Here is a 26,650-nt window from a genome sequence, read left to right as displayed (position 1 = left end):
TGAAAAATATTTTATTTCTTTTCCAAATTTGTTGCTGTAATTTAGTTAACAAATGAAATATGGTAGTTTTATTTTTAGACAAAAACCACAGTTTCAATGTGTGGAAACAACCTGACAATATACTGAGAATCAGAATAAAGGTTAAATTCTTCATCTGCAAACATAGCAAAAGCCTCTATGACTGCTGTTATTTCAGCTCTTTGAGCTGAAGTTTCCCGTGTTTCTAAAACCTTTTGGTGATTTTTAGTGACTACGGAGGCTTTACCGTTTGCTGACCCATCAGTAAAAACTATTTGAGCATTTGGAATAGGAGATTGTTTACATCTGACAGGGAAAATAACTGGATGTCTGGATATAAAATTTAGCAAAACATGCGAAGGTAAATGATGCAGAATTTGACCACAATAATTTCCTATGGCAATCTGCCAGTCCTCATCAAACATTAGAAGAGCATCAAGTTGTTCCTTATTATATGGAATTACAATTTCTGATGGCTCTTTACCAAATAATTTAATGCTCTGCTTTTTTCCTTTAATATCAAAGTAGCTATCAATCCCGGATAAGAAGCCGCTACCTTTTTAGCTTGGGCGGGGAGATGGACCCATTCTAGGGGGCCGTTTTGCCATAAAACCAATTTTTTGTCTGGCTACCCCAATTACACCTATGGGGGTTTTATGGTAAAAGAATTGTCAAGCAGTTGTCAATTTAATTTTTAAAATTTTTAAAATTTACATTTTAACAGCATAAATTTAGGGATATGTTAATTTAGGTCTAATGTTTAGTTTGGGTCTCTGTATAAATTTAAACAATAAATGTATAACCTCCTTATCTCATTTTGGTAAACAAATATATCTAAATGCAAAATGTATTTATATATGTATTTATACATTTCAACAAGTATAAACTTATTGACATAATATACTTGAATTAATCTTTATAATTAATGTTAATTAATATATATTACAGCAATACAACACGTACACAGCTAATACCAGCCAACACAAACCAATGTACTGCAATAATACATGTCACACACATATAATTATACAGTATATAGAACATATATCATCACAGCACATCAATCCATACCAATTAATATCAGCCACACACATTATACTACTGCAATATATATTTGATTATACAGTATATGTATAATATGCATATATACTATACATATTAATTATATACAAATTAATTAAGTATAGATCTATAAATAGAATTAGGTATACCTCTATTATATTTTATTTATACCCATACCTAATTAGGCGAACTGCAATTAGGCAAATATATTTATATTATGTATTTATAATAATATATATAGTATTATTAATTGTACCGCCTGTTGATCACTAAGAAATTGAGAAAACCCTTCTCTGAGTATCTCCTATTTGAGATAGCACGTCCCTCCCCCATAGGGTAAAGGGGAGCGTAGGAACTACGTACGTAGGGTTGGAAAGTTCCACAGGTATCCTCAAACTGCCAATCTAACATTTTTGAACTTTTAACTACTGTGGGGGCTTGAGGGCAAATGAAACAAAATTTGACCCCTGAAATCTATCAGGGCAACTTGCCAATCATCACTACTTTGTAAAAGACTTGTAGTTGATCCTTATTGAATGGAATTACTATATTTGCTACTTCTTTTCTAAAAAGTTCCACACTTCTTTTTTCCTCCTTTTATAATTAATTGTGCCACCAAGCTGGGATAAGATAAAACTATTTTTCTTGGGGTCACTGGTAGATGGAACCAATGGGCCTTTTTGTCACAAGCACCCTGTAGGTGTATGTTTTGTGGCAAGAATAATTTAATCTCATCTTTTGGTAATATTAATCTTAATTAACTGATCATTTAAAGTCTCATCTTCTTTGACAAGAGCCTGTTTCATTAGTCAACTTTTTCTTAGAACTGGAATTAAGATCGCTTTTTAAGCAATCTAATAAAGGCTTTAAATCTGTAGTAGTCAGTTTTAAATGTGGGCATATCCAATTAATGTCCCCTAATAATTTTTGGAAATCATTTAAAGTTAGTAAACAATCTCTCCGCAGCTTCAAAGGGGCATTATCAGTTTTTAAAACTTTTGGCACACCTAAATATGAGAAGCAAGTAAAGAGGTGTTGCACAACATGTTTATAAGCTTCTCCAATTAGTTTTGTAAACCAAATCTGGTCTATAGCTTTTTAGATGACAAGTAACCATCTAATCTTTACTTGAATACGTCCAACAACAGGAAACTCACTACTCTTCAAGGTTTTAAACTCTCCCTCACCCTTTTTTTTTTTTTTTTTCTACAGCATTCTCACCCCGCATATCACTTTCTCTAATCCCACCAACTCATTTTTAGTAGTATGTGTGGGCCAGGAACTGGGCCAGTCTTTTCCAGCAATGTTAAGAGACGTCTGTTCTTGTGTCTAATAGCCCTGACATTTTATTTTCTTGAATTAAAAGATCTTTTAAAGGCCTTGGAGCTGTAATTTTCTGCACCCAAAAAGCTAGATCACTAAATCTAAATGCTCTGTGGCTCTTAGCTTGAGAAGTCAAGGTTTTTCTTATCTGATAATAAGGTAAAAAGCAAAAGCTGTGTTACTCTTTGACCTTTATTAATTTGCACAGTTTTAGTAGGCGGTGAGAACAAAACTTTAATTTCTCAATATAATCAGAATCTACTACACCATGCACCACCGAAATTTTCTTTTTCTTTTTATTTATTTATTTATTCTTTTTCTTTCTTTCTTTCTTTTTTTTTTTTAAGAAAGCGAGCTACGCCCTAGCACAAGTCCTACAATGCCCTCAGGTAGGGGGCTGGCCACTCCCGTTGGAATTGGAGTAACCTCGTCAAGGGTTAATATTGTTGCTAAATCCCTTTACCTTCTGCTTTTTTCTTAGCCTGGGTGAGACCCCCCTGAGGGGGTTTTCTCCAAGGAGCACCTCTGCATATTGTGCATGCAGTCTGTTTTAAAAGCTCCACTGTTTAAAAAACTTTTTATCTTTTTCAGGCTTAGGCAACACTTTGAGAGGCTTTGGGGGCAAAGTGGGGAACTCTTGGGCCCTGGAAGGCGCAAACGGAGGCGGCGGCTATCGCCCCAAATCAGAAAGTGGTGGATAAGTTTTTTTAAAAGTTTGCGCAGAGCGGGAGGTAGCTCGCCAGGGCGTCTGGCCACAGTGTCCTGTAAGTTCTCTCCTCTCTCCTCTGCTGATTTTTTCTTCCTTCTTCTCTTTAAATCTTTCTCAAGTTTTCTTTCCCTCACTCTCTTTTTTCCTTCCTTTTCTCTTTTCTTTTACTTTCTATCATTTCCTTTTTGTTTCCCTCTTTCATTCTCCCTTCTTCCTTCTTACTACCTTCTCTTTCTTTAGTTTCGTTTCTTTTCCTTTACCCTCTTTCTCTCTAACTTTTTCTTTCCTCCTCCCTCTCTTTCTCTCTGTATCTCTTTTTCTAACTTCCTTTTTTCCTTTTTCTATCTTGCTGCATTCCCTGATTCCTTCCTCCTCCGTTCCTCTCTCCTTTTCACTCTTTAGTTCTTTTTCTATCTTTAGATCTTTCTCTATTTTCTTTCCTTTTTTCTTTTTCACTTTTTTCTTTTTTCTTTTTATTTTTCTCTCTCTCTTTTTTTTTTTTTTTGCTTGGGTGAAGCCCCCCTGAGGGGGTTTTTCTGCAAGGAGTAGGCTCTGTATATTGTGTATTTTTTAAAAGCTCCTTTCTTTAAAAATAAAACTTTTTAATCTTTTTCAACCTTAGGCAATGCTCTGGGAGGCTTTGGATGTAAACTGGGGAATTCCTAGGCCCTGAGAGGTGCAAGCGGAGGTGGGGTAGTCGCCTTAAATCAGAAATTGTTGGACAAATTTTTAAAGGTTTGTGCAGAGGGAGAGGGGGCTCGCCAGGGCGCCCGGCCGCAGCGTCCTGTAAGCCCTCTCACTCCTCGGGAGGTAGAGCACAGTGTCCCTCCTCTTCCTCGTCAATGGCAGAAAATATGATCTGTGCAGAAGGTGGAGACCCACTACCATCCACCGCTATAGCCTCTCCCATAGGTCATCCCACAGCCTCATGATGAGGGTCCAGAACATTTTTAATCATATTTATAGGATAAGTGTTCAGTTGTTTTTTTCACCTTCACCCAAGTATCTAAATTAACAGTAGCTTTAACAGTTTCAAGATTACTTGTATAAAGAGTTGACATTCTTAGTTTCAGTGTTATCCATGTCAGAAAGTTAAGCATAATAGAAGATAAAGCTTTTAGCTTTCAAAAGATCAGGCTTTTCTTTGGCCTTTTAACTTCAGAAACCATTTTTTCTCTCTAACTCGAACTCTTTAACACTTTCAACACTTCCCACTCCTCTCGCCCTGTCTATCCTACAGGGGGGTCCGCGGCACCCTCGAGTGGGGTCCTAGCCGTCCCGAACATTGGAAGAACAATAGGGCTGATGGCTCAAACTGTTCCGAGGGAGGAGCAGTAGGGCTGGTGACCCAAACTGCTCTGTGGGGGAACAAGAGGGCTGCTGACCCAGTTGTTCCGAGAACGGGGAGCAATAGGGCTGATGGCTCTGATTGCTTTGGGGAGCTTACCTTCGAAAGTCCCTGTCTCGGGCGCCACCTGCCGGGGACCAGCCCCGGCTGATCCAGGGTATTCGAAGGAGAGACGGCGTAGGCGAGGATCAGGATATAATAGCTTCAATTAGATATTAATTAAAGATATAAAGAGTAATAGAATAAGGATAGCTCAGTAGGAAAATTCAGTGGAGAAAAGAGGCTGAGTAGCTTGGTTTACGCGGGGGACCAATAAAACTTCAAGACAAGAAGCTTGCACCACTTACGTAGGCCGCAGGCGTCCTTCCGTTCTCCCGAAGGAGAGGAGACACTGAGGCCTCCCCGGTCGGATCTTAGAAGCCCAGGCATAATTAGTAAGCATGGTGGGTTCCGCGCTCCAGATGGAGACTCAACCAGAGTGAGAGAGAGAGCGACATGGGGAGACCAGTATTTCGAGAAACTGATCCCAATTCTTTATTTTCCAGAGTCTGTTTTTATACACTGAGATGTTATACAAAAGTCACGTGGGGACAGCAGTCCTGACTTTTATTAAAGTCAGGTGCTTCACACAAATGTATACAGAGGTCTTAGGGGTGTTACATCATCTTCTGGCCAGGGGGGCCTGCTGACAATTTACGACCCTCTCCTTGTGACAGCGGTCAGTCAGTCAGGACACTTATTTCTCCAGGGCTGATTATTCTCAAAACAGACGCCACCCAAGTAAAGTTACACTCCTACAGGGTGAGGGTGTAGTGGGTTTTAGTTAAGGAAAGAATTTACTTAGCCTAAGGTCTAACGTGATTAATATCAAAGGTCAATTCTATATATTCATTAATGTGTGTAAGGGCAGGGGATATGGAGACTTAGCAACAAACATTGGCTCAGCAAATGAAAAACCCTTCACCAACACAATTTCTAATTAGCCCATTATACTTATACTAATAGTTTTCTAACTTTTCTAAGGAACCTGTTTTTAGAAGGTTTAAAGCATCTCGTGCCTCTCATGGTTGGGAGGCTGTGAGCAATCACATGTGGCCGGACGAGCCTGTCAGGCAGGCCAGAGAACCTTCAGAGGAGTTTGTAGGTTAAAACACTCTTGTCACACCCAAGAGTTTTTATTGACTGGAGCTCTAGGTTAACTCCTTCTCCGAAAGAGGTGGTGGGGGACAGCCCCCCGTAAAGTCAGAGGTGTAGGTGAGCACAAAGTAGTAAAGTAGGCAGGCTCTGGTTATGGGGGTAGATGCTCGAGGAGTTCCAGGGGGACTCCTGAGGCTCGATCCCGCCTTTGCGTATGTCGAGCCTCCTTCCTCATGACCTTTGCCATGGGCGGAGTACCTCACTCTGGCCCCCAACAGGGAGGCCTGGTGTGCTGCGATTCATGGGGTCACAAAGAGTTGGATACGACTGAGCGACTGAACTGAACTGAAAGGTACTTGACTCTGCTTAATGACTACACTATTGTTATTTGGTCTCTTTTGACCATTTTCTTTTGTTTCTGCATTTACTCACTTCTCTGATTAAACTTGTTCTTTGGCTAAAGATTTTCCACAGATAAAAGGCAGGTAGAGGACAGGGAGGGCAAGTACCATAGGGTCTTACTCGGTTTCAACATTATATACTATCATTTTATGATGGATGATGGGAATTTAGCTTTGATACAGAACCTCATCCACCCCCATTCTGACTCTTCTATAACCTCTCTCACCCCCTCTCTCCTCCATAAACTTTCTCCTTTCTCCATTCTCTCAATATAATTCTATCCCTTTGGTTAAAATAATTTTCATTGTTCATGTTATTTTGGACATGTGTCGCTCATGGCTGAACCATGTGCTGTACTATGATTTTCTTTCTGGCAAAGCTTTAGTTTCCCTGAACTTAATTTTCCTGAAGTTGATTTTTTTCTATGTACTTAGTAAAAAAAAAAAAATCAACTTCTTTAACATACAATCAACATAAAATAAAATATACCTATTTTACATGTATAATTCAATGAGTTTTGACTCATGCATACACACTCCAGTCAAGATATAAACCATTTCCATCACTGCCAGCAAATTCTTTACGGCTCTTTTGAAGTCAAACCCCACCCTCATCCCAGGCAACCACTGATTAGATTCTATCACTAGAGGTCAGTTGGACTAGTTCTTGAACATCATGTAAGTGGAATCATTTTTTGAAAATTATACTTTGAAGACACAAACTTATAAGAAAAGCAATGATAACTCTGTGTCTTGATGGAAATAAGCTTGAAGAACACAAGGCCTATTTCATTGTTAAGTCAGTGAAGTATTCCTGGAAGAATTAAAAGAATACACGATCTCCACCAAACAGCATATTAAAAAAGCAGAGACATTACTTTACCAATAAAGGTCCATATAGTCAAAGCTATGGTTTTTCCAGTAGTCATGTATGGATGTGAGAGTTGGACCATAAAGACAGTTGAGTGGTGAAGAACTGATGCTTTTAAACTGTGGTTTTGGAGAAGACTCGTGAGAGTCTCTTGGACTGCAAGGAGATCCAACCAGTCCATCCTAAAGAAAATCAGTCCTGAATATTCATTGGAAGGACTGATGCCAAAGCTCCAACTTTGGCCACCTGACACGAAGAACTGACTCATTGGGAAAGATCTTGATGCTGGGAAAGATTGAAGGCAGGAAGAGAAGGGGACGACAGAGGATGGGATGGTTGGATGGCACCACCGAGCCAATGGACATGAGTTTGAGCAAGCTCCTGGAGTTGGTGATGGACAGGGAGGCCTGCAGTCCATGGGGTCACAGAGTCACACACGACTGAGAGACTGAACTAACAATCTGGGCCGACATTAGAATTAACCTGGAGTGGAAAGCTGTCCTGTGCAATGGGGATGGGGAGCATAGGAGTGTGAGGAGGTGCAAGTGCTAAAGTGCAAATGTGGGCGGGGCGGGGGGGGGGGGGGCGGTCCACATAGAAGGAAGACTATGAGCAAAGTCCAGTAAGAAATGACAATTCCATTTGGACTCACTGTGGATTTCCTAACTTTTGTCCATTTTATTACCATGAAATTCATTTGCTCTCCAAGATTTTGCCAGTCCATCCAAGCAGGACAATTATGACTAGTAAATAAGTTGATCTACCAGCTACATTTCAGTGTCTTCCCCTCACTAGACTGTAAACTCTTTGAAAGCAAGAACTTCATAATTAAACTCTTGTCGCGTAGTAAGCATATTAATACTAGTTGAACTAATGAATGAGTAAATGAACGAATGAATTTATAAATACATGCAAGTCTCTGGAGGAAATGGTTGCCCTCGGATGTACGGTCTGGCCCAGAAGCCCTAGAACGAGAACCGTCCCGGGACAGATCCCCAAAAGCTAAGGAGACGCTCTAGGAAAGCTTCGCGCAATTTGCCGTGGTGCCGCTCTAGCCTCTAGGACGGCACTCTATGGCAGCGGGGAGGGCGGGGCCGGGGGCGTCCGGGGCCTTATTGTCCGGGCGCGGCGGGAGCGCGCGCAGCGCGTGCGTACGGGGCGGCGGTTGGCAGCGCGCGGACTGTGTGAAGTGAGGCGAGGCGGCTTCGGACCCACGGACCGACAGACCGGGCGGCCCCTACGGCCGTCAGCGGCCAGGCGGCCCGACATGTTGTCTGGGAAGAAGGCGGCGGCGGCGGCGGCGGCGGCAGCGGCGGCGGCTGCGGCTGCCGGGTCGGAGGCCGGTGCGGGGGTAGCGGGTGGCGCGGAGAACGGCTCTGAGGTGGCCGCACCGCCCGCGGGCCTGTCCGGCCCTGGCGAGGCGGGGCCGGGGGCGGCTGGGGAGCGCACTCCCCGCAAGAAGGAGCCCCCGCGGGCCTCGCCCCCCGGCGGCCTGGCCGAGCCGCCGGGGTCCGCCGGGCCTCAAGCCGGGCCTACCGCCGTCCCTGGGTCTGCGACCCCCATGGAAACGGGAATCGCAGAGACGCCGGAGGGGCGACGGACCAGCCGGCGCAAGCGGGCGAAGGTGAGGCCCGACCCCCCACCCTCGACACAGAATCCCGGTGCCTAGCTCCCCTGAGTTTGTCCAGCCCGCGTTACCCCGCCCCCACCTCCGCGAGCCCGGGTCTTGGGCCTTGAGCCCCACGCCCACCCCGACCTCCGGTCGCCGACCTCCACCCACCTCCCGGCTGGCTGACTGGGTGGGGTGAGCGAAGGGAAGGTGTTTGCCTGTGGTGAACGCGTCTTTGTGCAGGGACCCGGCCGTCCCAGGAAAAGGGGCATCTCGGAGGGGAGTCTTTTCACTCATATACTTTTCGTCTACCTTTTCGTTTTCTTGACTGGGGGGGAAAAAATGGCTCCCTGACGTGGTGTTGTGGTTGGCCTTGTCGGGGACATTCATCCCTGTTTGTCCACAGATGTGTCTGGAAGCTGCTCGGCGATATTTATGTGTTTGAGCTGGGAGCACGTTGAGGCTGTAGGATGATGGTAAAGAAATTGTCTTAGCCGGAGAGATCGGGAGGGTGGGGGAAGGAACTTTTTTTTTTTTTTTTGAGCACTTTGCTTGGTGCTAGCGAGTTTTCCCCTTTTCATTCTATCAGTGATCTTTTGATGTGGATTTTTACAGATGAGGAAGCTGATTAATATCAATTAGTCAAGGCACTGTTACAAGGACAGTATATACAGACAATAGTTGCCTCACAATTCTGGATGCCAGATGCTGTGTTCAAAGCGTGACCAGCATTTTTATGTTTGTTAAAATAATAGTAACTGGCAGGTGTTGCTAGCCTCATTTCAGGAATGAGTAAGCTGAAACTCCCAGTTTAAGCAACTTGTCCAGAGTCAGAAAGCTAAGTAAGTGGTGGAACTGGAATATAAACCCTACACTTAGAACAGGGTAGGGTATCATCAACCTCTGAAACAAAGGACCACATGGGACACCAGTGAGCAGGGTACTGGGGCAGTGCGAGAGCGCAGACTTCAGGCGTGGGCCTTTTCTGGGATTTCACGGTACAGTTGAAAAAACTGGAAATATATAGTTCTAAGTAACTAAATATGTAAATCGTAGCTTATGCTTATGATATCTATAATTTAAATGGGTGAGCCAGTTCAGTGTGCACGAGGAGCTTCTTGAGTATTGCCTATACTGAGAGCCCTCAGAATAGATTGCCCAGTTTTGAGGGCTCTCTCACCAAGAATACCCTGCCCTAGGGATGTCTTGAGGGGAGAGGAAGTTTTAACCAAAGCACAGGTTGGCAACTTCCAGCTCTGAAAAGAAATAGAGGGCAGAAGCCCAATTGGGTTTTGATTTTACTATTTCAACAGATAATGTGGCCAGAAAACCAGAAGATGAGATTAAAAAAAATTTTATTGAGGGAATTCACAAACAATAAATTTACCATTTTTGAGTCTATTCAGTGATTTTTATCATATTCACAAAGTTGGCAACCAGCACAACAGTCAATTTTAGGATGTTTCATCATCCCCTAAAGACACTTGTAACATTAGCAGGCACTCCCCATTCCTCCTTAACCCCAGCCCCTGGCAATAACTAATTTCTGTCACTGTGGATTTGCTGTTTTCTGGACATTTTATGTAAATGGAGGCATATTTGGCCTTTTGTGTCTGGCTTTACCATGTTTTCAGAGTTCATCCGTGTTGTAGTACTTCCATTCAGAACTTAATAGTTCACAGGCCAAATAATATTCCAGTGTACGAGTATAGCACGTTTTGTTTATCCATTCATCATTTTATAGACATTTGGGGTGTTTCCACTTTTTGACTATTAAGAGTATTGCTGCTGTGAACATTTGTGAAGTTTTTTCTGTGAATTTTTTTTTTAATTAATTTATTTTTGACTCTGCTGGGTCTTCGTTGCCACACATGGGCTTTCTCTAGTTGGCAGTGCCTGGGCTTCTTATTGTGGTGGCTTCTCTCTTGGAGCATGGTCTCTAGGTGTACGGCCTCAGTAGTGTGGTTCCAGGCTTAGTTGCTCCGAGGAATGTGGGATCTTCCTGGACCAGGGATTGAACCTGTGTGCTCTGCATTGGCAGATGGATTCTTAACTTCTGGACCACCAGGGAAGCCCTGTGTGAATGTTTTTGGTTCTCTTGGATTTGATACCTAGGAGTGGAACTAATGGGTTGTATGGAATGCAACTTAGCAAGCATGGGTTGTTAACCTTTGGAGGAGCTGCCAAACAGTTTTCCATAGCAGCCTCATCATTTTACATTCCAGCTGTCGATATTTGAGAGTCCTAATTTCTCCAATCCTGTTTACACTTGATATTGTCTTTTTATTTATAGCCATTCTAGTGGGTGTGAAGTGGTATCTCATTGTGGTTTTTTTAATATGTAAGCTAAAGATGTTGACTTGAGTATTTTCCCATATACTTATTGGCCATTTGTATATCTTTTTAGGTGAAAGTTGTCTTTCTATCATTGGCTCTTTTTCTGTTTGTTTCTTTATTTTTGGCTGTGTTGGGTATTCATTGCTGGAAGGGCTCTTCTCTAGTTGCAGCTAGCGGGGGCTACCTGATGCAAAGAACTGACTCATTTGAAAAGACCCTGATGCTGGGAAATATTGAAAGCAGGAGAAGAAGGGAACGACAGAGGATGAGATGGTTGGATGGCATCACCAACTCAATGGACGTGAGTTTGAGTAAACTCCAGGAATTGGTGAGGGACAGGGAGGCCTGTCGTGCAGCCCATGGGGATGCAGAGTCGGACACGACTGAGCAGCTGAACTGAACTGAGCGGGGCTGCTCTCTAGTTGTGGTGCACATGCTTCTCATTGCAGCAGCATCTCTTGTTGCAGAGCATGGGCTCTAGGGCACACAGGCTTCATTAGCTTCGGCACATGGGCTCAGTAATTGTGGCCCCCAGGCTCTAGAGCACAGGTCAGTAGTTGTGGCCCAGGGCTTAGTTGCTCCAGGGCATGTGGAATCTTCCAGGATTAGATTAGGGATTGAACCCGTGCATTCTGTGTTGGCAGGTGGATTTTTTTTTTTTTTTTTTTTACTGCTGAGAGCTTCCTGGTGGCTCAGACAATAAAGAATCTGTCTGCAGTGCAGGAGACCCAGGTTTGCTGGATCAGGAAGATCCCCTGGAGAAAGAAAAGACAACCTACTCCAGTTTTGTTGCCTGGAGAGTTCCATGGACAGAGGAGCCTGGACAGGACTGTAGTCCATGGGGTCACTAAGAGTTGGATGTGACTGAGTGACTAACACTTCTTTATCACTGAGCCACCAGGGAGTCCCTCCTTGGCTCATCTTTAAATTGTGTTGTATTTTTATTGTTGAGTAGTTCGAGTTCTGTATATATGGTGATTACAAAAGTTTTAATTTTGGTTTCCAATTTATTAACATTTTTTCTTTTGTCCCTTTTGCTTCTAGTGTCCCATCTAAGGAACTGTTGCCTAATTCAGTGTCATAAAGATTTACTCCTGTGTTTTCTTCTAACAGTTTTATACTTTTAACTCTTTTAGGTCAATGATCATTTTGGAGTTAATTTTTGTAGATGGCTTTAGGTAGAAGTTCAACTTCATTCTTTTGCCTGTGTATATCTATTTGTCCCAACACAATTTGTTGAAGCTATTCTGTCTCCCTGTGGATGGTTGACACCCTTGTTGATTGACTATAAGTGTGAGTTTATTTTTGGACTCTCACTTCTATCCCATTGTTCTATATTTCTGTTCTTAAACCAGCAACAGACTGACCTGATTACTGTAGGTTGACAATATGTTTTGAAATCAGGAAGTATGAGTTCTCCAACTTTATTCTTTTTCAAGATTGTTTTGGCCATTCTTTATCTCTTGCATTTCCATATAAATTTTAGGATCAATATGTCATTTCTGCAAAAAAGGCAGCTGAAATTCTGATTGGCATCACATTGAATCTGTAGATTAATTTGGGTCATGCTATAAGACTTCTGTCTTGTAATTCTCCTGTGTTTGTTTTAATTTTCCTTTGTGATTAGCTCTGAAGCTCCCAAAAGAAAAATGAGTTGTGTGTGTATTTGGAGAGCACCTAGAAAGTAAAGAACTGGGGAAGCTGACCTATGTATTCAGAGCTAGTCTTGGGAGCCAAAGAAAACAGACTTCAAGGGATAGAGTGTCCAAAAAGGGGTAAAATGTAAGCTGAGTCCAGTGTAAATAGGCCTTGCTTCAAGAGTTCTGAGGTTTATCCAGGGGATATATATCTGTATTTTTTGCATGGGAGTTTATTCAGTTTTTCTGGGGAGATTTAAAAATTATATATACATAATATATAATTATATAAATAAGTAAATGTATATATAATTGTGTAATTGAAATTACACAATTGTATTGTATTGGAAGGAATCCAGGCAACTGAAGTTCCCTGATGCTCAGGTTTCATTAGTTTCAGAGTAAATTTACCTCTTGAATGTGTGTGCTAACATTATGGCAAACTAAGGTTTGAAATTGTTGGGTTGGACTGAGGCTTTGGGAACAACACACAGCTTAAGGAATGGCGTCCTTGAGCTGAGCCTTGAGAAAGGACAGAATTTTTTATAGTAGTCTGGAAAAGGATGAACTTCTGGAATTAACTCATCCTCCTGTGATTGATTCCCTTTCCTCAGGAAAATAAATCTATCTATAACATTATTAGGTTTATGTATAATGTAAACAAAATGCTTATTTCAGTGTCTGGCACCCAGTGATTAAGTGCTACAAGCTGAGAGAAGGAGGTGAGAAATGCTTGGAATATAATAGGAAGTGGTCTGAAAAGCAGACAGGAAATCCAGAGTGGACAACTGAATGTTGGAAACAGTGGGCAAAAGAATTTAATTGCAAATGAGATTTTTCTAGGAGCAAGATAAGTTAGAGGGATTGTAGTCGGAGTGTTGTATAGAGTTGGGTCTAGGTTGTAGAGATCTGTACTGTGCAGTATGGTAGCCACTGGGCAGTTGTGGCTATTGAGCGCTTAACATGTGGCTAGTAGATTGCTGCTGCTGCTAAGTCACGTTAGTCGTGTCCAACTCTGTGTGACCCCATAGATGGCAGCCCACTAGGCTCCCCCGTCCCTGGGATTCTCCAGGCAAGAACACTGGAGTGGGTTGCCATTGCCTTCTCTGGCTAGTAGATTGAGGAAACTGAATTTTTAATTTTAATTTAATCCTAAGTAGCCACATGGTGAGGGGCTTCCCTGGTGGCTCAGTGGTAAAGAACCTACCTGCCAATGTAGGAGGTGCAGGTTCGATCCCTGGGTCAGAAAGATCCCCTGGAGAAGAAATGGCAACCTACTCCAGTATTCTTGCCTGGGAAATCTCATGGACAGAGGAGCCTGGTCACTACACTCTATGGGGTCATGAAAGTCAGACACTACTAAGCAACTAAACAGCAATAACAAGTGCTCAGTAGCCACGGTTAGTGCTACCTTATTGGAAGCACAGATGCACAACTTTACCATTATCACAGAAAATTCTACCAGACAATATTGCTAGATTATGAAGGGTAAGTACTATGAAAATTTAGAGAAGGGAAAGATATATTTGTGAGTGTGGAAGACTTAGGGAGTGATTTGCAGAGGAGGTGTTCCTTGGTGAGGGTAGCTTTTAGGGAATTTAGGGATGATTTTGACTAGTATGTTAGAAAATGATTAGAGGTAAGTTTGACTAGCTAGAGCCAGAGAGTTCTTACGCTGCTATGACAGTTTGGGCATTCATCTGTTAAACTGTGTGAAATATAACATATTTGGGAAAATTAATCTGGCAGTTGTGTCCTTAGGTGAATTACAAGGAAAAACTGTTAAAACAAAAGATGAGCTTTAAGGTGATTGGGAAGTGAATGAATCACTGTTGCGAGGGTGTGGAGGAGAGAAGAGACTAGAGATGTAAATTTGAGAGTCATGGGTGTACAGGTAAAAACAAGTACCCTTCTGACTCATATCTGCCTCTTGGGGCATCTTTTGTCCTTGAGTATAAGTAGTTGTAGAACCTCTGAGGTTCTGTTGTTGTTCAGTCTCTCAGTCATGTCCAACTCTTTGTGATCCCATGGACTGCAGCACGCTAGGCTTCCCTGTCCTTCACCATTCCCAGAGCTTGTGCAAACTCATGTCCACTGAGTCGGTGATGTCATCCAACCATCTTGTCCTTTTCTGTCGGCCCCTTCTCCTCCTGCCTTCGATCTTTCCCAGCATCTGTATTTTCCAGTGAGTTGGCTACTTCCCATCAAGTGGCTAAAGTATTGGAGCATCATCCTAGCCCCTCCAGTGAGTATACAGGACTGATTTCCTTTAGAATGGACTGGTTGGATCTCCTTGCAGTCCAGGGGACTCTCAGGAGTCTTCTCCAACACCAGAGTTCAAAAGCATCAATTCTTCGGTGCTCAGCTTTTTTTATGGTCCAACTCTCACATCCGTACATGCCTACTGGAAAAACCATAGCCTTGACTAGATGGACCTTTGTCCCCAAAGTAATGTTTCTGCTTTTTAATATGCTGTTTAGGTTTTGTCACAGCTTTTCTTCCAGGGAGCAAGGATCTTTTAATTTCATGGCTACAGTCACCATCTGCAGTGATTTTGAAGCCCAGAAAAATAAAGTCTGTCACTGTTGCCAGTGTTTCCCCATCTATTTGCCATGAAGTGATGGGATCAGATGCCATGATCTTAGTTTTTTGAATGTTGAGTTTTAAGCCAGTTTTTTCACTCTCCTCTTTCACCTTCATCAAGAAGCTCTTTAGTTCCTCTTTGCTTTCTGCCATAAGGGTGGTGTCATCTGCGTATCTGAGGTTATTGATATTTCTTCCAATAACCTTGTTTCCAGCTTGTTCTTCATCCAGCCCAGCATTTCACATAATGTACTCTACATACAAGTTAAATAAGCAGAGAATTTTACTTAAGGATAAAAGATTCCCAATCCTTTGTGTTCAGAGCATTCAGTCTTTTGAGTTGGTGCCGCTGGTAAAGAACCAAACTGCCAGTGCAGAAAACTTAAGAGATGCGGGTTTGATCCCTGGGTTGGGAAGATTCCCTGGAGGAGGGCATGGCAACGCACTCCAATAATCTTGCCTGGAGAATCCCGTGAACAGAGGAGCCTGGCAGGCTATACTCCATGGAGTCGCACAGAGTCAGAAACAACTGAAGCCACTTAGCACAGCACACAAATGAGTCCCAATTGTTTGTGTTCACAGCATCCATTCTTTTTCTCAGGGTGACAGTTTTTATTTTTTAGAGTTTGTATGATTCTTTCAGATGGTTTTTAAACTTTTTTTAGCAAGTGGAAAAATCCTTTTTTACAAAATAGAATTTTATGTTGTTGACCAGTTGCTCAGTCGTGTCCGTTTCCCTGTCCTTCATTATCTCCCGGAGTTTTCTCAAACTCAAGTCCATTGAGTCAGTGATGCCATCCAACCACCTCATCCTCTGTCCCCTCTTTATCCTCCTGCCCTCAGTCTTTCCCAGCATCAGGCTCTTTTCCAGTGAGTTGGCTTTTCACATCAGGTGTCCAGAGTATTAGAACTTAACTTTAATCTTGTATTCTTTTTTCCTTCAAAGGGCTTGATGTCTTAGGCAAAAGCTGAACTACTGCAGTAGAGAGGATCTTACTGTTGGTCTTTGTCTCAGAATTTGCATATTGCCCAGTTCCATAGTAGGCCCTTGTTAAGTGATTATTCATTGAATGTTTTGGACTGATACGCAGGGGGATTAAAGGGCTGAATTTTGGAGACAGAGGGGTCAAGCATTGTTGAGGGGTAAAAGGAGAAAGGAGGCTACATACTGTAAACATATATTACATTTTCTAACCCCTTCCCTCTCTGAAACTTTTTTCCCCTCCTTGCTGCTTTACCCATTACCCTGAGGTCTGTTCTGTAGTTTATCTCAGTCAAATAGGATAAAGTTTCAGTTCAGCTCAGTCAGTCAATCGTGTCCAACTCTTTGCGACCCTATGGACCTCAGCACGCCAGGCCTCCCTATCCATCACCAGCTCCCAGAGTCCACCCAAACCCATGTCCATCAAGTCGGTGATGCCATCCAACCATCTCATCATCTGTCATCCCCTTCTCCTCCTGCACTCAATCTTTCCCAGCATCAGTCTTTTCATATGAGTCAGCTCTTCACATCAGGTGGCCAAAGTATTGTCAGCTTCAACACTCAGGACTGATTTCCTTTAGGATGGACTGGTTGGACCTCCTTGTTGTCCAAGAGACTCTCAAGAATCCAACACCGCAGTTCAAAAACATCAGTTCTTCAGCCCTCAGCTTTCTTTATAGTCCAACTCTCACATCCATACATGACCACTGGAAAAACCATAGCCTTGACTAGATGGACCTTTGTTGGCAAAGTAATATCTCTGCTTTTTAATATGCTGTCTAGGTTGGTTATAACTTTCCTTCCAAGGAGTATGTGTCTTTTAATTTCATGGCTGCAGTCACCATCTGCAGTGATTTTGGAGCCCAGAAAAATAGTCAGCCGCTGTTTCCATTGTTTCCCCATCTATTTGCCATGAAGCGATGGAAGTGGATGCCATGATCTTAGTTTTCTGAATGTTGAGCTTTAAGCCAAGTATCTACATTTCTGGGAGATTTGATTGTAAAATCTCTATGAGATGTTTACCTGATCAAGTTTATTTTGTTTGCCACTAGAGTTTCAGCTTATTAAGGACAGAGAGACTCATTTACAATCATTTTCTCCATTGTGCCGTGTTCTCAATGTTTAGTGTTTGATAGATAAATTCATGTGTTAAATAAGATTCTTAGAGCACATCAAAACTGTTCAATTTATCCATAATTGTTTCCATTTTCTAATCCAATCCATGTTTTCAGTAAAACTCTTATGTCTACTCCCTTAGCTACTGACTCCCCAAATCTGTGGTCACGTCATTTAAAAAAAAAATAATAGCAGCCAGCCATCTGGAGCTATTTCAGAGATATTTAAAAATTAAAATAGATTATACTCTCTCTGATCCACAAGATTTCGCATTTCAGAAGCCTAATAAGTTAGCTGTGTTTATGTGGAAGCCATGTTGTCCTTGCCCTGTCTCCACAGCCAGTAAGTTGTTTATTTTATTCATTTTGTCTTTTCATTGAATCCAGGATAGAGAGCTGTTGTTTCTGTGGCTTCTTGAAATCTTTATTGGGATGGGAGTCGAAATGATGATTTGACAGTGTTCCAAGGTGTTTTTCCTATTTCCTATGGAATAGTAATTGGAAGTACAGATTGGCATTAGACAGACTTGTTATTCTAGTTGACTATATTTTTGTCTGACTGAGGACTATTTTAGTCTTTTTTCAAAGCTATGGTTTTTCCAGTAGTCTTGATGTGAGAGTTGGACTATAAAGAAAGCTGAGCGCCAAAGATTTGGTGCTTTTGAACTGTGGTGTTAGAGAAGAATCTTGAGAGTCCCTTGGACTGCAAGGAAATCAAACCAGTCCATCCTAAAGGAAATCAGTCCTGAATATTCATGGGAAGGACTGATGCTGAAGCTGAAACTCCAGTACTTTGGCCACCTTAAACTGACTCATCTGAAAAGACCCTGATGCTGGGAAAGATTGAAGGCAGAAGGAGAAGGGAACAACAGAGGATGAGATGGTTGGATGGCATCACCGACTTGATGGACATGAGTTTGAGCAAACTCCGGGAGTTGGTGATGGACAGAGAAGCCTGTTGTGCTGCAGTCCATGGGGTCACAAAGAGTTGGTTGCGACTGAGCTGAGCAAGGTTGATGACTGTTTGTAATATCACATTACACATTTTAGCAGAGAGATAGATCGATAATAATCTTCGCTATCCTAAATTGCTCTACCCCACAATAAAACATTCAGTAGGACTGCTTCCTCTTTCTACTTGTGACTGAATTTCCTCTTTATAACCAGTGTTAATTACTAGTAAGGCTTGTAGTCTCCATTTCCCCATGACTTACTTCTTAGTTTGTGTTCATATGGATTCTTTGCTGTGATCATTCGACTCTCTTGAGTCACCAGTGTTTTGTTTCTTTAAGCATAGGTACCTGTTTATTGTTTTTGACTGTTGCCATTTGCAGCTTTTATTCCCTGCCCACCATCCGCACCTCTGATTTGGTTTCTGAAATTCTTTTGCTGTTTTCCTATTTTTCTCTATTTCCTATGGAACAGTAGTTAGAAGTACACATTGGCATTGGACGGACTTGTTATTCTAGTTGACTGTATTTTTGTCTGATTGAGGACTATTTTAGTCTGTTGTTGAAACTTGCAGTATGTGAACATAACATATATGTACATACAAATGCACGCACAAACAGTTTGAGGTTGCAGAGAGCCTCAGAGTCGTTAATTTGAATTTCAGTACTATGATGTGAAAGTTAGTTTGGGCTAAATCTGAACTGACAAAAGATTGTTTCATGAGTGATTTTGTTTTAACGGTTACCTGTTAGGAGCTCACCTGTTCTTTGTTATTTGCTTATTTCCTTTTAAAATTGAAGATAGAAAGCAATTCACATTTACTTACAGTTCCAAATTGAGTTTCTGACTTTAGACGTCCACTGTATTTAGCTTTCCCTGGTATAATCTCCATATAGGTAGAGTATAGAGAGATGGATGAAAGTTTGGCCAACCTCTCAGAAGACGAGTATTATTCAGAAGAAGAGAGAAATGCTAAAGCGGAGAAGGAAAAGAAGCTTCCTCCACCACCCCCTCAAGCCCCACCTGAGGAAGAAAATGAAAGTGAGCCCGAGGAACCATCTGGTGAGTTGTAGTAACTAACCACAGTTTTGTTTTATCTTAGAAATAAGGATAAATGAATTTACTCTTATTCTGCAATGTTATTGATGTCTTTGGTTTATACTCTGATATTGGCCGTGTGTATTTTAGTATGTGTATATGTGCATATACATGTTTACACACATACATATACATACGTAATGGTACTGACATTCTTTTTGTGTGCATTTGTACATATAGGAGGAAAGTAAAGAAGGAGGGTAAAAGGATAATGGCTATGTAAGGCAGTTGGAAAGTTGGAGAAAATGAACAATTGGAGAAAACATACAAAAGTCAAACCCAAAGAACCAAACCTCTCACTGGTAACTCTGATTCAGAATTTAGAGGTAGAATGGTTCAGAAATTATTCTAGCTAAATTGTGCCACTTACTTTATGGTTAGATACTTTCTGATAAAACTGTCATGGTGTGTATCAGTTTTGAAGAGGGTCTTTCTGGTGAACGAATGTAAAATGTAGTCTAAAGTCAAAAAGAAAAGGCCTGAATGCCTGTCGTTTAGTTATTGAGCCCTGTACTCAAAAGAATGTGGTGAGAAAAGGCTATGAAGAGATTCTAAGGTCACAGTCTTCCTGTGACCTGGAAAGATTGCTGGAGTCTATGGTACTGTTTTCAGAGCTATAAACATCTTTAAAAATTCTCACTAACATCCCTTCATGAGTCCTGCTGAAGATACCCAGACCAATCAGGAATGCCCTTTTGTTTTGCAAGACCAGCCAAAGTAGAATCTTTGTTAATATTTCATATCTTCTGCCTTTAAAGGCATTTCATTAACTCCTCTTGACTTTGGATTTTTACTAGTTCTTCTCTTTAAAATATTTTCTGTATTTCCAGTATCAGCTCCAGGCCCATTCACCTCACCAATTCTTTTAGTTCTGCACCTTTTAAAAATAAAGTACTTGTTTCAGATCCCATCTGTTGTATGTTGCATCACTTTCATAGGTACCCTGATTAAGACGTACTATCTTTAAGAAATTTTATCATTTTTTTTAGTTTTTTTGTGGTTGTTGCTGTTTTTCTCCTTTATTATGTTATATAAATACCCAGAAGTTACTGTATTTTTTTTAAAGGGATTAATACTGATGTATCACTTGAGAGTGTAACAAATCAGATATTAATTTAAACTTAGAACTTATCAAACAGGTTCTGAGGTTAAAATTCAAAAATAAAAATTTATAATTTATAATAATTGTAAGTAAGTGTAATGAAAGTATACAATTTGAGTGCATTTAGAAAAAGATTCTGGGTTTAATTCTTCTTAAGAATCAAATTTTCTAAGAATGGTTTTCCTAAGACTTTCTTAAAATGACTTATCAATTACTTCCTAGGAGTGGCATATGGGAGTAATGTCCTTGTGGCAAATGTACCTCAGCAACACTGCCTCTCTTTTTGTTGATTTATTTTTCCTCTTCTTTCTAGTCTTTTACATTTAGCTCTCTCCCCTTCTTTCTGTCCTTACTCCCAACTCTCCCCTTGACTCTGCCCCTTTCTTCTATAACTTTCTTTGATTCTTGCCTTTCTTTTCTTCTGCCTTTGCTGTAGATTTGCTTATGCAACACGTGGTAATAATCAGATAATCTGATATCTCTGATACTGCCTCCCTCTCTTTTTTGTGTGGTTGTCAGTGTCTCCAGGAAGAAGCTGATTTACTGGTTAAGTTGATACACACTTAATCCTCTGAAAATTTTAAACCAAGTCTTAGGGTTTTCTTTCTTGTAAAAGAGGTTTTTTATTTTGCTTTCTTTTCCCATAAATGTCAGGTACTGTTTCTACAAAAAGTAAATATCTTAGCAAAGGGATTTAGGATCTGTGGAACTCTTGTTATGCCTTTATGTTCTAGTCGTTTTAATCCAGTGGTTTAGTTTAAACAAGTTTTAAACTGTTTAATAATTTGGAGAAAGTTAATTTTCTCAAGTTTAGGGTATCTTCAGTGCTCAGAAGTTTGTTGATTACAGCCAAAACTTCTAACCATTTGTGCTTATGAAAGTAGTTATCTTTCCTCTAAAACAACTTAAATTTTTTAAAACATTGTAGGGTGTATTAGCAAAGTACTTTCCCTGGGAAAGTAGTGGTAACTTACTGGCCTGCAGAATTTAGAAATAGTTTGGGTCCTCATGGTGAATAATTAAATATTATCAGGGGAGTTCAAATACGTAGAAACTGTCCAGGTTTTCCAAATCTCGTGTCCTATCTGAACTAGTTCTGTCACTTAAGTTTTCATTCAGGAATGAGTGGTGGCTTTGTCCTATGGGTATCTTAAAATCTTGAGAGACAATGTGGGTTTGATTCTTTATATGTGTGTGTGTATATATATATCTATATATGAAGATTTGTTTACTTACCTTTAGCTGTGCTGGGTCTCTGTTGCTGAGTGCCATCTTTTCTAGTTGTGGTAAGCGGGACTGCCCTTCACTGTGATGCGTGGGCTTGTCATTGAGGTGGCTTCTCTGTTGCGGAGCACAGGCTTAGGGCATACTTCGGTAGTTGCGGCCCATGGGCTCTGTAGTTGTGGCTCCTGGGCTCTGGAGCGCTGGCTGAGTAGTTGTGGTGTGCCTGCTTAGTTGCCATGCAGCATGTGGGATCTTCCCAGAGCAGGGACCAAACTTGTGTCTCCTGCATTAGCAGGTGGATTCTTAACCACTGTGCCACCCAGAGAAGCCCTAGGTCTGGTTCTGTGCCAAATCTTTTCAGTCATTTTAGGTGATAACTAGATATTAACTTGGAGGAGGAAATGGCAGCCCACTCCAGTATTCTTGCCTGGGAAATCCCATGGACAGAAGAGCCCGGTGAGCTACAGTCCATGGGGTCTCAAGTGTCGGACACAGCTTAGCTACTGCACAACAACAACAAGACGTTAACTTAGTCTCTTAAAATATAGCAGGTTTGAATACATTTCATTCTTACCAATTTTTAAACATGTTTAGAAAATTTGCTTTGCTTTCCATAGTGTTAATCTTTAGAATAAGCTATTTTGTTAATTATGAAATCACAATGTGATATTCTGAAGTCAGTGGGTCAAATGATTTGATTGGAGAAGATTCCTCTAGGAGAGTTCTAAGAGGAGGCTAGAAGGGGAGGTTGGAGCCTTGGGTACCAGGCTAAGGAATTTGAACTTAATGTCCTTTGAACTCTGGGAGGATGTGGTCAGAGGTAGTAGCACTGGTCTTTTGAGTAAAGGATGTTTACCAAAATACATGTTTTGGAAAAATCAACCTATCTGCTATTTAAAGGGGAAGTAAAGGAGTAAAGAGACTGGGATTGGAGAGATGATTTTTAGACTTTTTAGTAATTTAATTTACTGGATCTTGATCAGAAGAAAAATGCTGTCAATATCAAAGTTGAATTTCTGTAGAAATAAGAGGTTTGGGTTTTGGGAATTTCCTGGCAATCCAGTGGTTAGGACCCCACACTTTCACTGCCAGGGCCTGTGTTCGATCCCTGGCCAGGGAACTAAGATTCCGCAAGCATGTGCCATGTGCCCCTTCCCCCCAACCAAAAAAATAAAAGTTTGGGTTTTTTTCTCTTTGAACTTACTTGGGAAAAAAGCTTTCTGTTCTGGGTTAAACATTGTTTGTAGATTTGTCAGTTTTTAATTATAACTTAATGTGGCATGTAGTTCCGTGTAGTTACTTGGGTAAATGTATTTTTTGTACTAAATATTGCTGCTTATATTTAAAATTCACCTAATTTATTTTCTTAAAAATTTCCCATCTATTTTTACATTTGCTGTACACTTCTGAATATATTTTAACAAATGATGGTTTTATTTGGTTTTCTAGAACCTTTTCTATCAAGATAAAAGTGGTTTGTGTTTTGGGGAGTCATGGCAACTCAGCCTGAACAGGTTGTCTTTGGCATTGCATGTTTGGTTATTAGTGGTGTCACATAATAGTAGAGCTTTGATAAAATAGAATGAAATCTCAGTTGGAGTTTACATACTGATTTAAAATAATTGCCCCTCTGTTAAAGTAGCTTTCTGTTGGAGAAAAGATTTCTTCCCCTTTTGAATCAATTGTTACCCTCTGTACCTTAGATTATTCCTCAGTGAGGTTTTACTATGTTAACTAATTTGCTAGCACTTTGTTTTTTATTTTCATACAAAAACATAATTTTTTTCCCCTTCACTGCTTTTCAGCAATTGAAATTTTCCAGGAAAATCTCACTAGTAGTTCCTGGATTTAAATTTTGTATTGGATTACTATTTAGGGACTCTGGTTTGAGATTACTGTTTAGGAACTCTGAACTCTTGAGGTTAGAGGTAGCTTAGTTGTATATAGCTTAAGACTTTTATTCCCCAAACCCAAACCCTTTTATGGAAACGTATTCTAAAATAAAATGAAATTTAAAATATGTTATTAAGTTGCCTGTCTTAAGATTTCTTCACGGTAATGAATTTCTCAATAGAAACATCAGAAGTATGTTTAAAATATATGTATGTGTGTGCATGTGTCTTTTGGGTACCATTTTTCCAGACTCAGTGCTATGCTAATACTCTATAATGAAACTCGAAGGCTTCCTTCCATTAACCATTGTTTAACTCTTTAAATCAATTTTGTTAGATATTGTTTGCTGGTCAGTGACTACTCTAAATGACTGGGAAGAATCACTTTACCTCCTTGTTTAAGGATTCTGGTAAGAACAGGAAGGAAAGTATTTCTCTTTATTGTACCTGGTAATTTTGGAAGTGTGTGGTGTGTGTGTTTGAAAGAGATGTAAGCTATTAAGCAAATTATAAAACATTGAGACACGAGAGACTGGTATGACAATTTTGTGTAGTTTTAATAATTTGAGGACCTTGATCTTGTAATAATCATGCTGTAGATTGAAAGTATATTTTAAAAATCACACAAAAGGAGATGTAACCTTAAGTAGTAAAAATACCCAAAAAAACCCACTAAATTTATAGAAAATATACCAAATGTATCTTTATGGGTTGACGAATTTAGCTTAAAACTGAGTGAAATTTGATCACAAGTAATAATATAATGAAAATATCCATATGACAAAAGATTGATGACCAAATATTTGGTGAATTGCTTTATTTGGTTCAGCAAAAATCCAAAAGACAGAATCTTTTGGATCATGCTTTAGACCTTGATACAATTAAATTTGACCAGAGAAGAGCTGAAGATGGACCTTCCTTCAAAAGGAAAAATCAGTGGTCAGTCCCAATGTTTGTAAATGGTCCTTAGGTTTTTGTTCTTCTTTGTTTACAACATGCCCTGGCATCTTCTCTGTGAGGCAGTCACACTGATTGCAATCAGTAAAAGTGCTGGATTCAGCAGCATGGATAGTTACAGTCAGAGTTCAGGTGAATATTTTTGTTTTTTGTGCTATAAGTGCTCTCAACTGGCTTATCCCAGGCTTCTCTCTGTCCATGCCTGCAAGTGCACAGCCCCCATACCCAGCAACAGACCCTCTTTTATAGATTTAATAGAAGTTGCTAGGAAATTCATTCCTGAAGAGTTGTATATGTTGCCATTTTGGCCTGTAGTGTCAACTAAGTGCCTGAAATCATTTGATTTTTCTTATCATATGACGTGTGATGCATACATTTAGAAAATAGACCTAGGATTAATTTTCTTGCCTTTTTTTTTTTTTTTGTATAGCATCATTTCAGTGTTCTGATTTGGAACTATGCTCCAGAATAACTTACTAGAGATCTGGGGGAAAATGTCACAGCCTGAAAAGGTAATCTAGATCAATTCAACGAAATTTTTATATTTTGAGAGATGACTAAAAATGGACCAACGTGTATATTACTATCCAATACATGGTCCCCACTCTTAGATAATTTGTAGCTTGATATGAGATACAGCTGTATTATTGTCAATGGCAAAATACCCTTAAGTGTTACATTATAGAATAAGAATTTGGAGAGAGAGGCAGAAAGGGTGGAAAGGAAGGAAGTCTTCAGATTCTTCTTTACTTACTGGAAGAATTAAAAAACAAACAAACCCAACAAGGAAGGGGATTGGTAGTATAAAAGAGAAAAATGTATTACAGAGACATTTTCTACACAAAATAAGATTCCCTCAAATGTGCAACTGCTCATTCTCTGTATTTTACATACATTAATTGTAAAACTATAATGTTTTATTCCAGGCATGGTGCTAGATTCTGAGGGTTCAAGGCTGAAGACTAAGTCCTACAAAAAATTCACAGTCCAGTTTAGGTTTATAGATATATTAATCGACAGTAATGAAGAAACAATACAGTAAAAGTGTATTCAAAGTTTGATGAGATCTCAGAAGTTGTTTTCAGATGTTTTTCCCAAAATTGGATTTTGGAAGTTGTACTTTAAACATAAAAGAATGAAATTAGGCTTTTATGAAGCAGTTTGAGAGCCTTGATTTTTAACTGTTTACTGCTTTTGGCTGATAAGAACCTTTGAATGAGATGCTACCAAGTTACATTTGGTCTTTTAGAGATTGTGCTGCTTTTCTTAATGACTGGTTTTATTTTATTATTTTGCTTTATTTTCTATTAATGCAAAACAGTAATTTGTTTAGTTGAACAACTTTATTTTTATAATCTCCTTGTATTCTTTTTGCTGCCATGGTTTATTTGGTGTGATCATGGATAATAGAAGAGCAGGATAGTTTGTGAGGATTTTATCATCTGCAAAATGGGTCTTGATATGAGGATCAGATGAGAACATATGCACTCCACTTTTGTGTACAAACATCTTGAATTTATTAAACACAGAGTTGAACCAGGAATAAAGTGGATTGGTGGAGGTATTTTTATTGAAGTATAGGTGATTTACAATGTATTAATTACTGCTGCGCAGCAAAGTGATTGAGTTATACGTACAAATATATATATGTTTAGTTATATGTATATTCTTTATTTAGTATTCTTTTCCATTATGGTTTATCACAGGATATTGAATATAGTTCTCTATGCTATACGGTAGGACCTTATTGTTTATCCATTCTGTATATAACAGCTTACATCTGCTAACCCCAAGCTCTGAGTCCATCCCGCCCTGAAACCCCATTCCCTTGGCAACCACTAAGGCTGCCACAAAAACCACACTGTTCTCAGTGTCTGCGATTCTGTTCCATAGGTAGGTTCATTTGTGTTATAGTTTAGATTACACATATAAGTGATGTCATATGGTATTTGTCTTTCTGACTTGGTTCACTTAGTATGATAATCTCTAGTTGCATTGGATTGGCATTTTAATCAGGAAAAAATCAGGTGAGGTTATGGATTAGGTTGACATATATATTCTGTCACTTTTGGAAACTGGAAAGTGTTTAAGCCCATTTTCAGTAATGTGAATAGATCTTTCTTTGCAAGATAGATCATTCTTTAAGCTTTCATATGTTAAATCATCAGAAGAAGGGCAAATCTTGACAATGTAAACCTATGTATCAACTATTGAGATATAACATGTTAAATTTTGCCATATTTGCTGATCACAGAGGTTTTAAACATTTGAAAGTAGGATTGTTTTTACTTTTG

General features: G+C 40.1%; 1 protein-coding gene across 2 annotated transcripts in view; it reads left to right on the top strand.

The window, feature by feature from the left end:
* Positions 1-8,008: 8,008 nt before the first annotated feature.
* The window catches only part of KDM1A (lysine demethylase 1A), a 66,034-nt gene continuing 47,392 nt past the window's right edge, over positions 8,009-26,650 (top strand). The window contains exons 1-2 of one of the 2 annotated variants that reach the window (XM_019981699.2): positions 8,009-8,493; positions 18,980-19,145. In XM_019981699.2, coding sequence (XP_019837258.2) covers positions 8,137-8,493; positions 18,980-19,145 — 523 coding nt within the window. In that variant the 5' untranslated portion in view covers positions 8,009-8,136. The remainder of the gene's footprint in view (positions 8,494-18,979; positions 19,146-26,650) is intronic. The other variant, XM_019981708.2, reaches the window with a different exon arrangement.

Source organism: Bos indicus, chromosome 2 (genome assembly GCF_029378745.1).
Source record: "Bos indicus isolate NIAB-ARS_2022 breed Sahiwal x Tharparkar chromosome 2, NIAB-ARS_B.indTharparkar_mat_pri_1.0, whole genome shotgun sequence".
NCBI lineage: Eukaryota > Metazoa > Chordata > Mammalia > Artiodactyla > Bovidae > Bos > Bos indicus.
The sequence above is the reverse complement of the archived record's forward strand: the minus strand, read 5'-3'. Positions and strand labels throughout refer to the sequence as shown.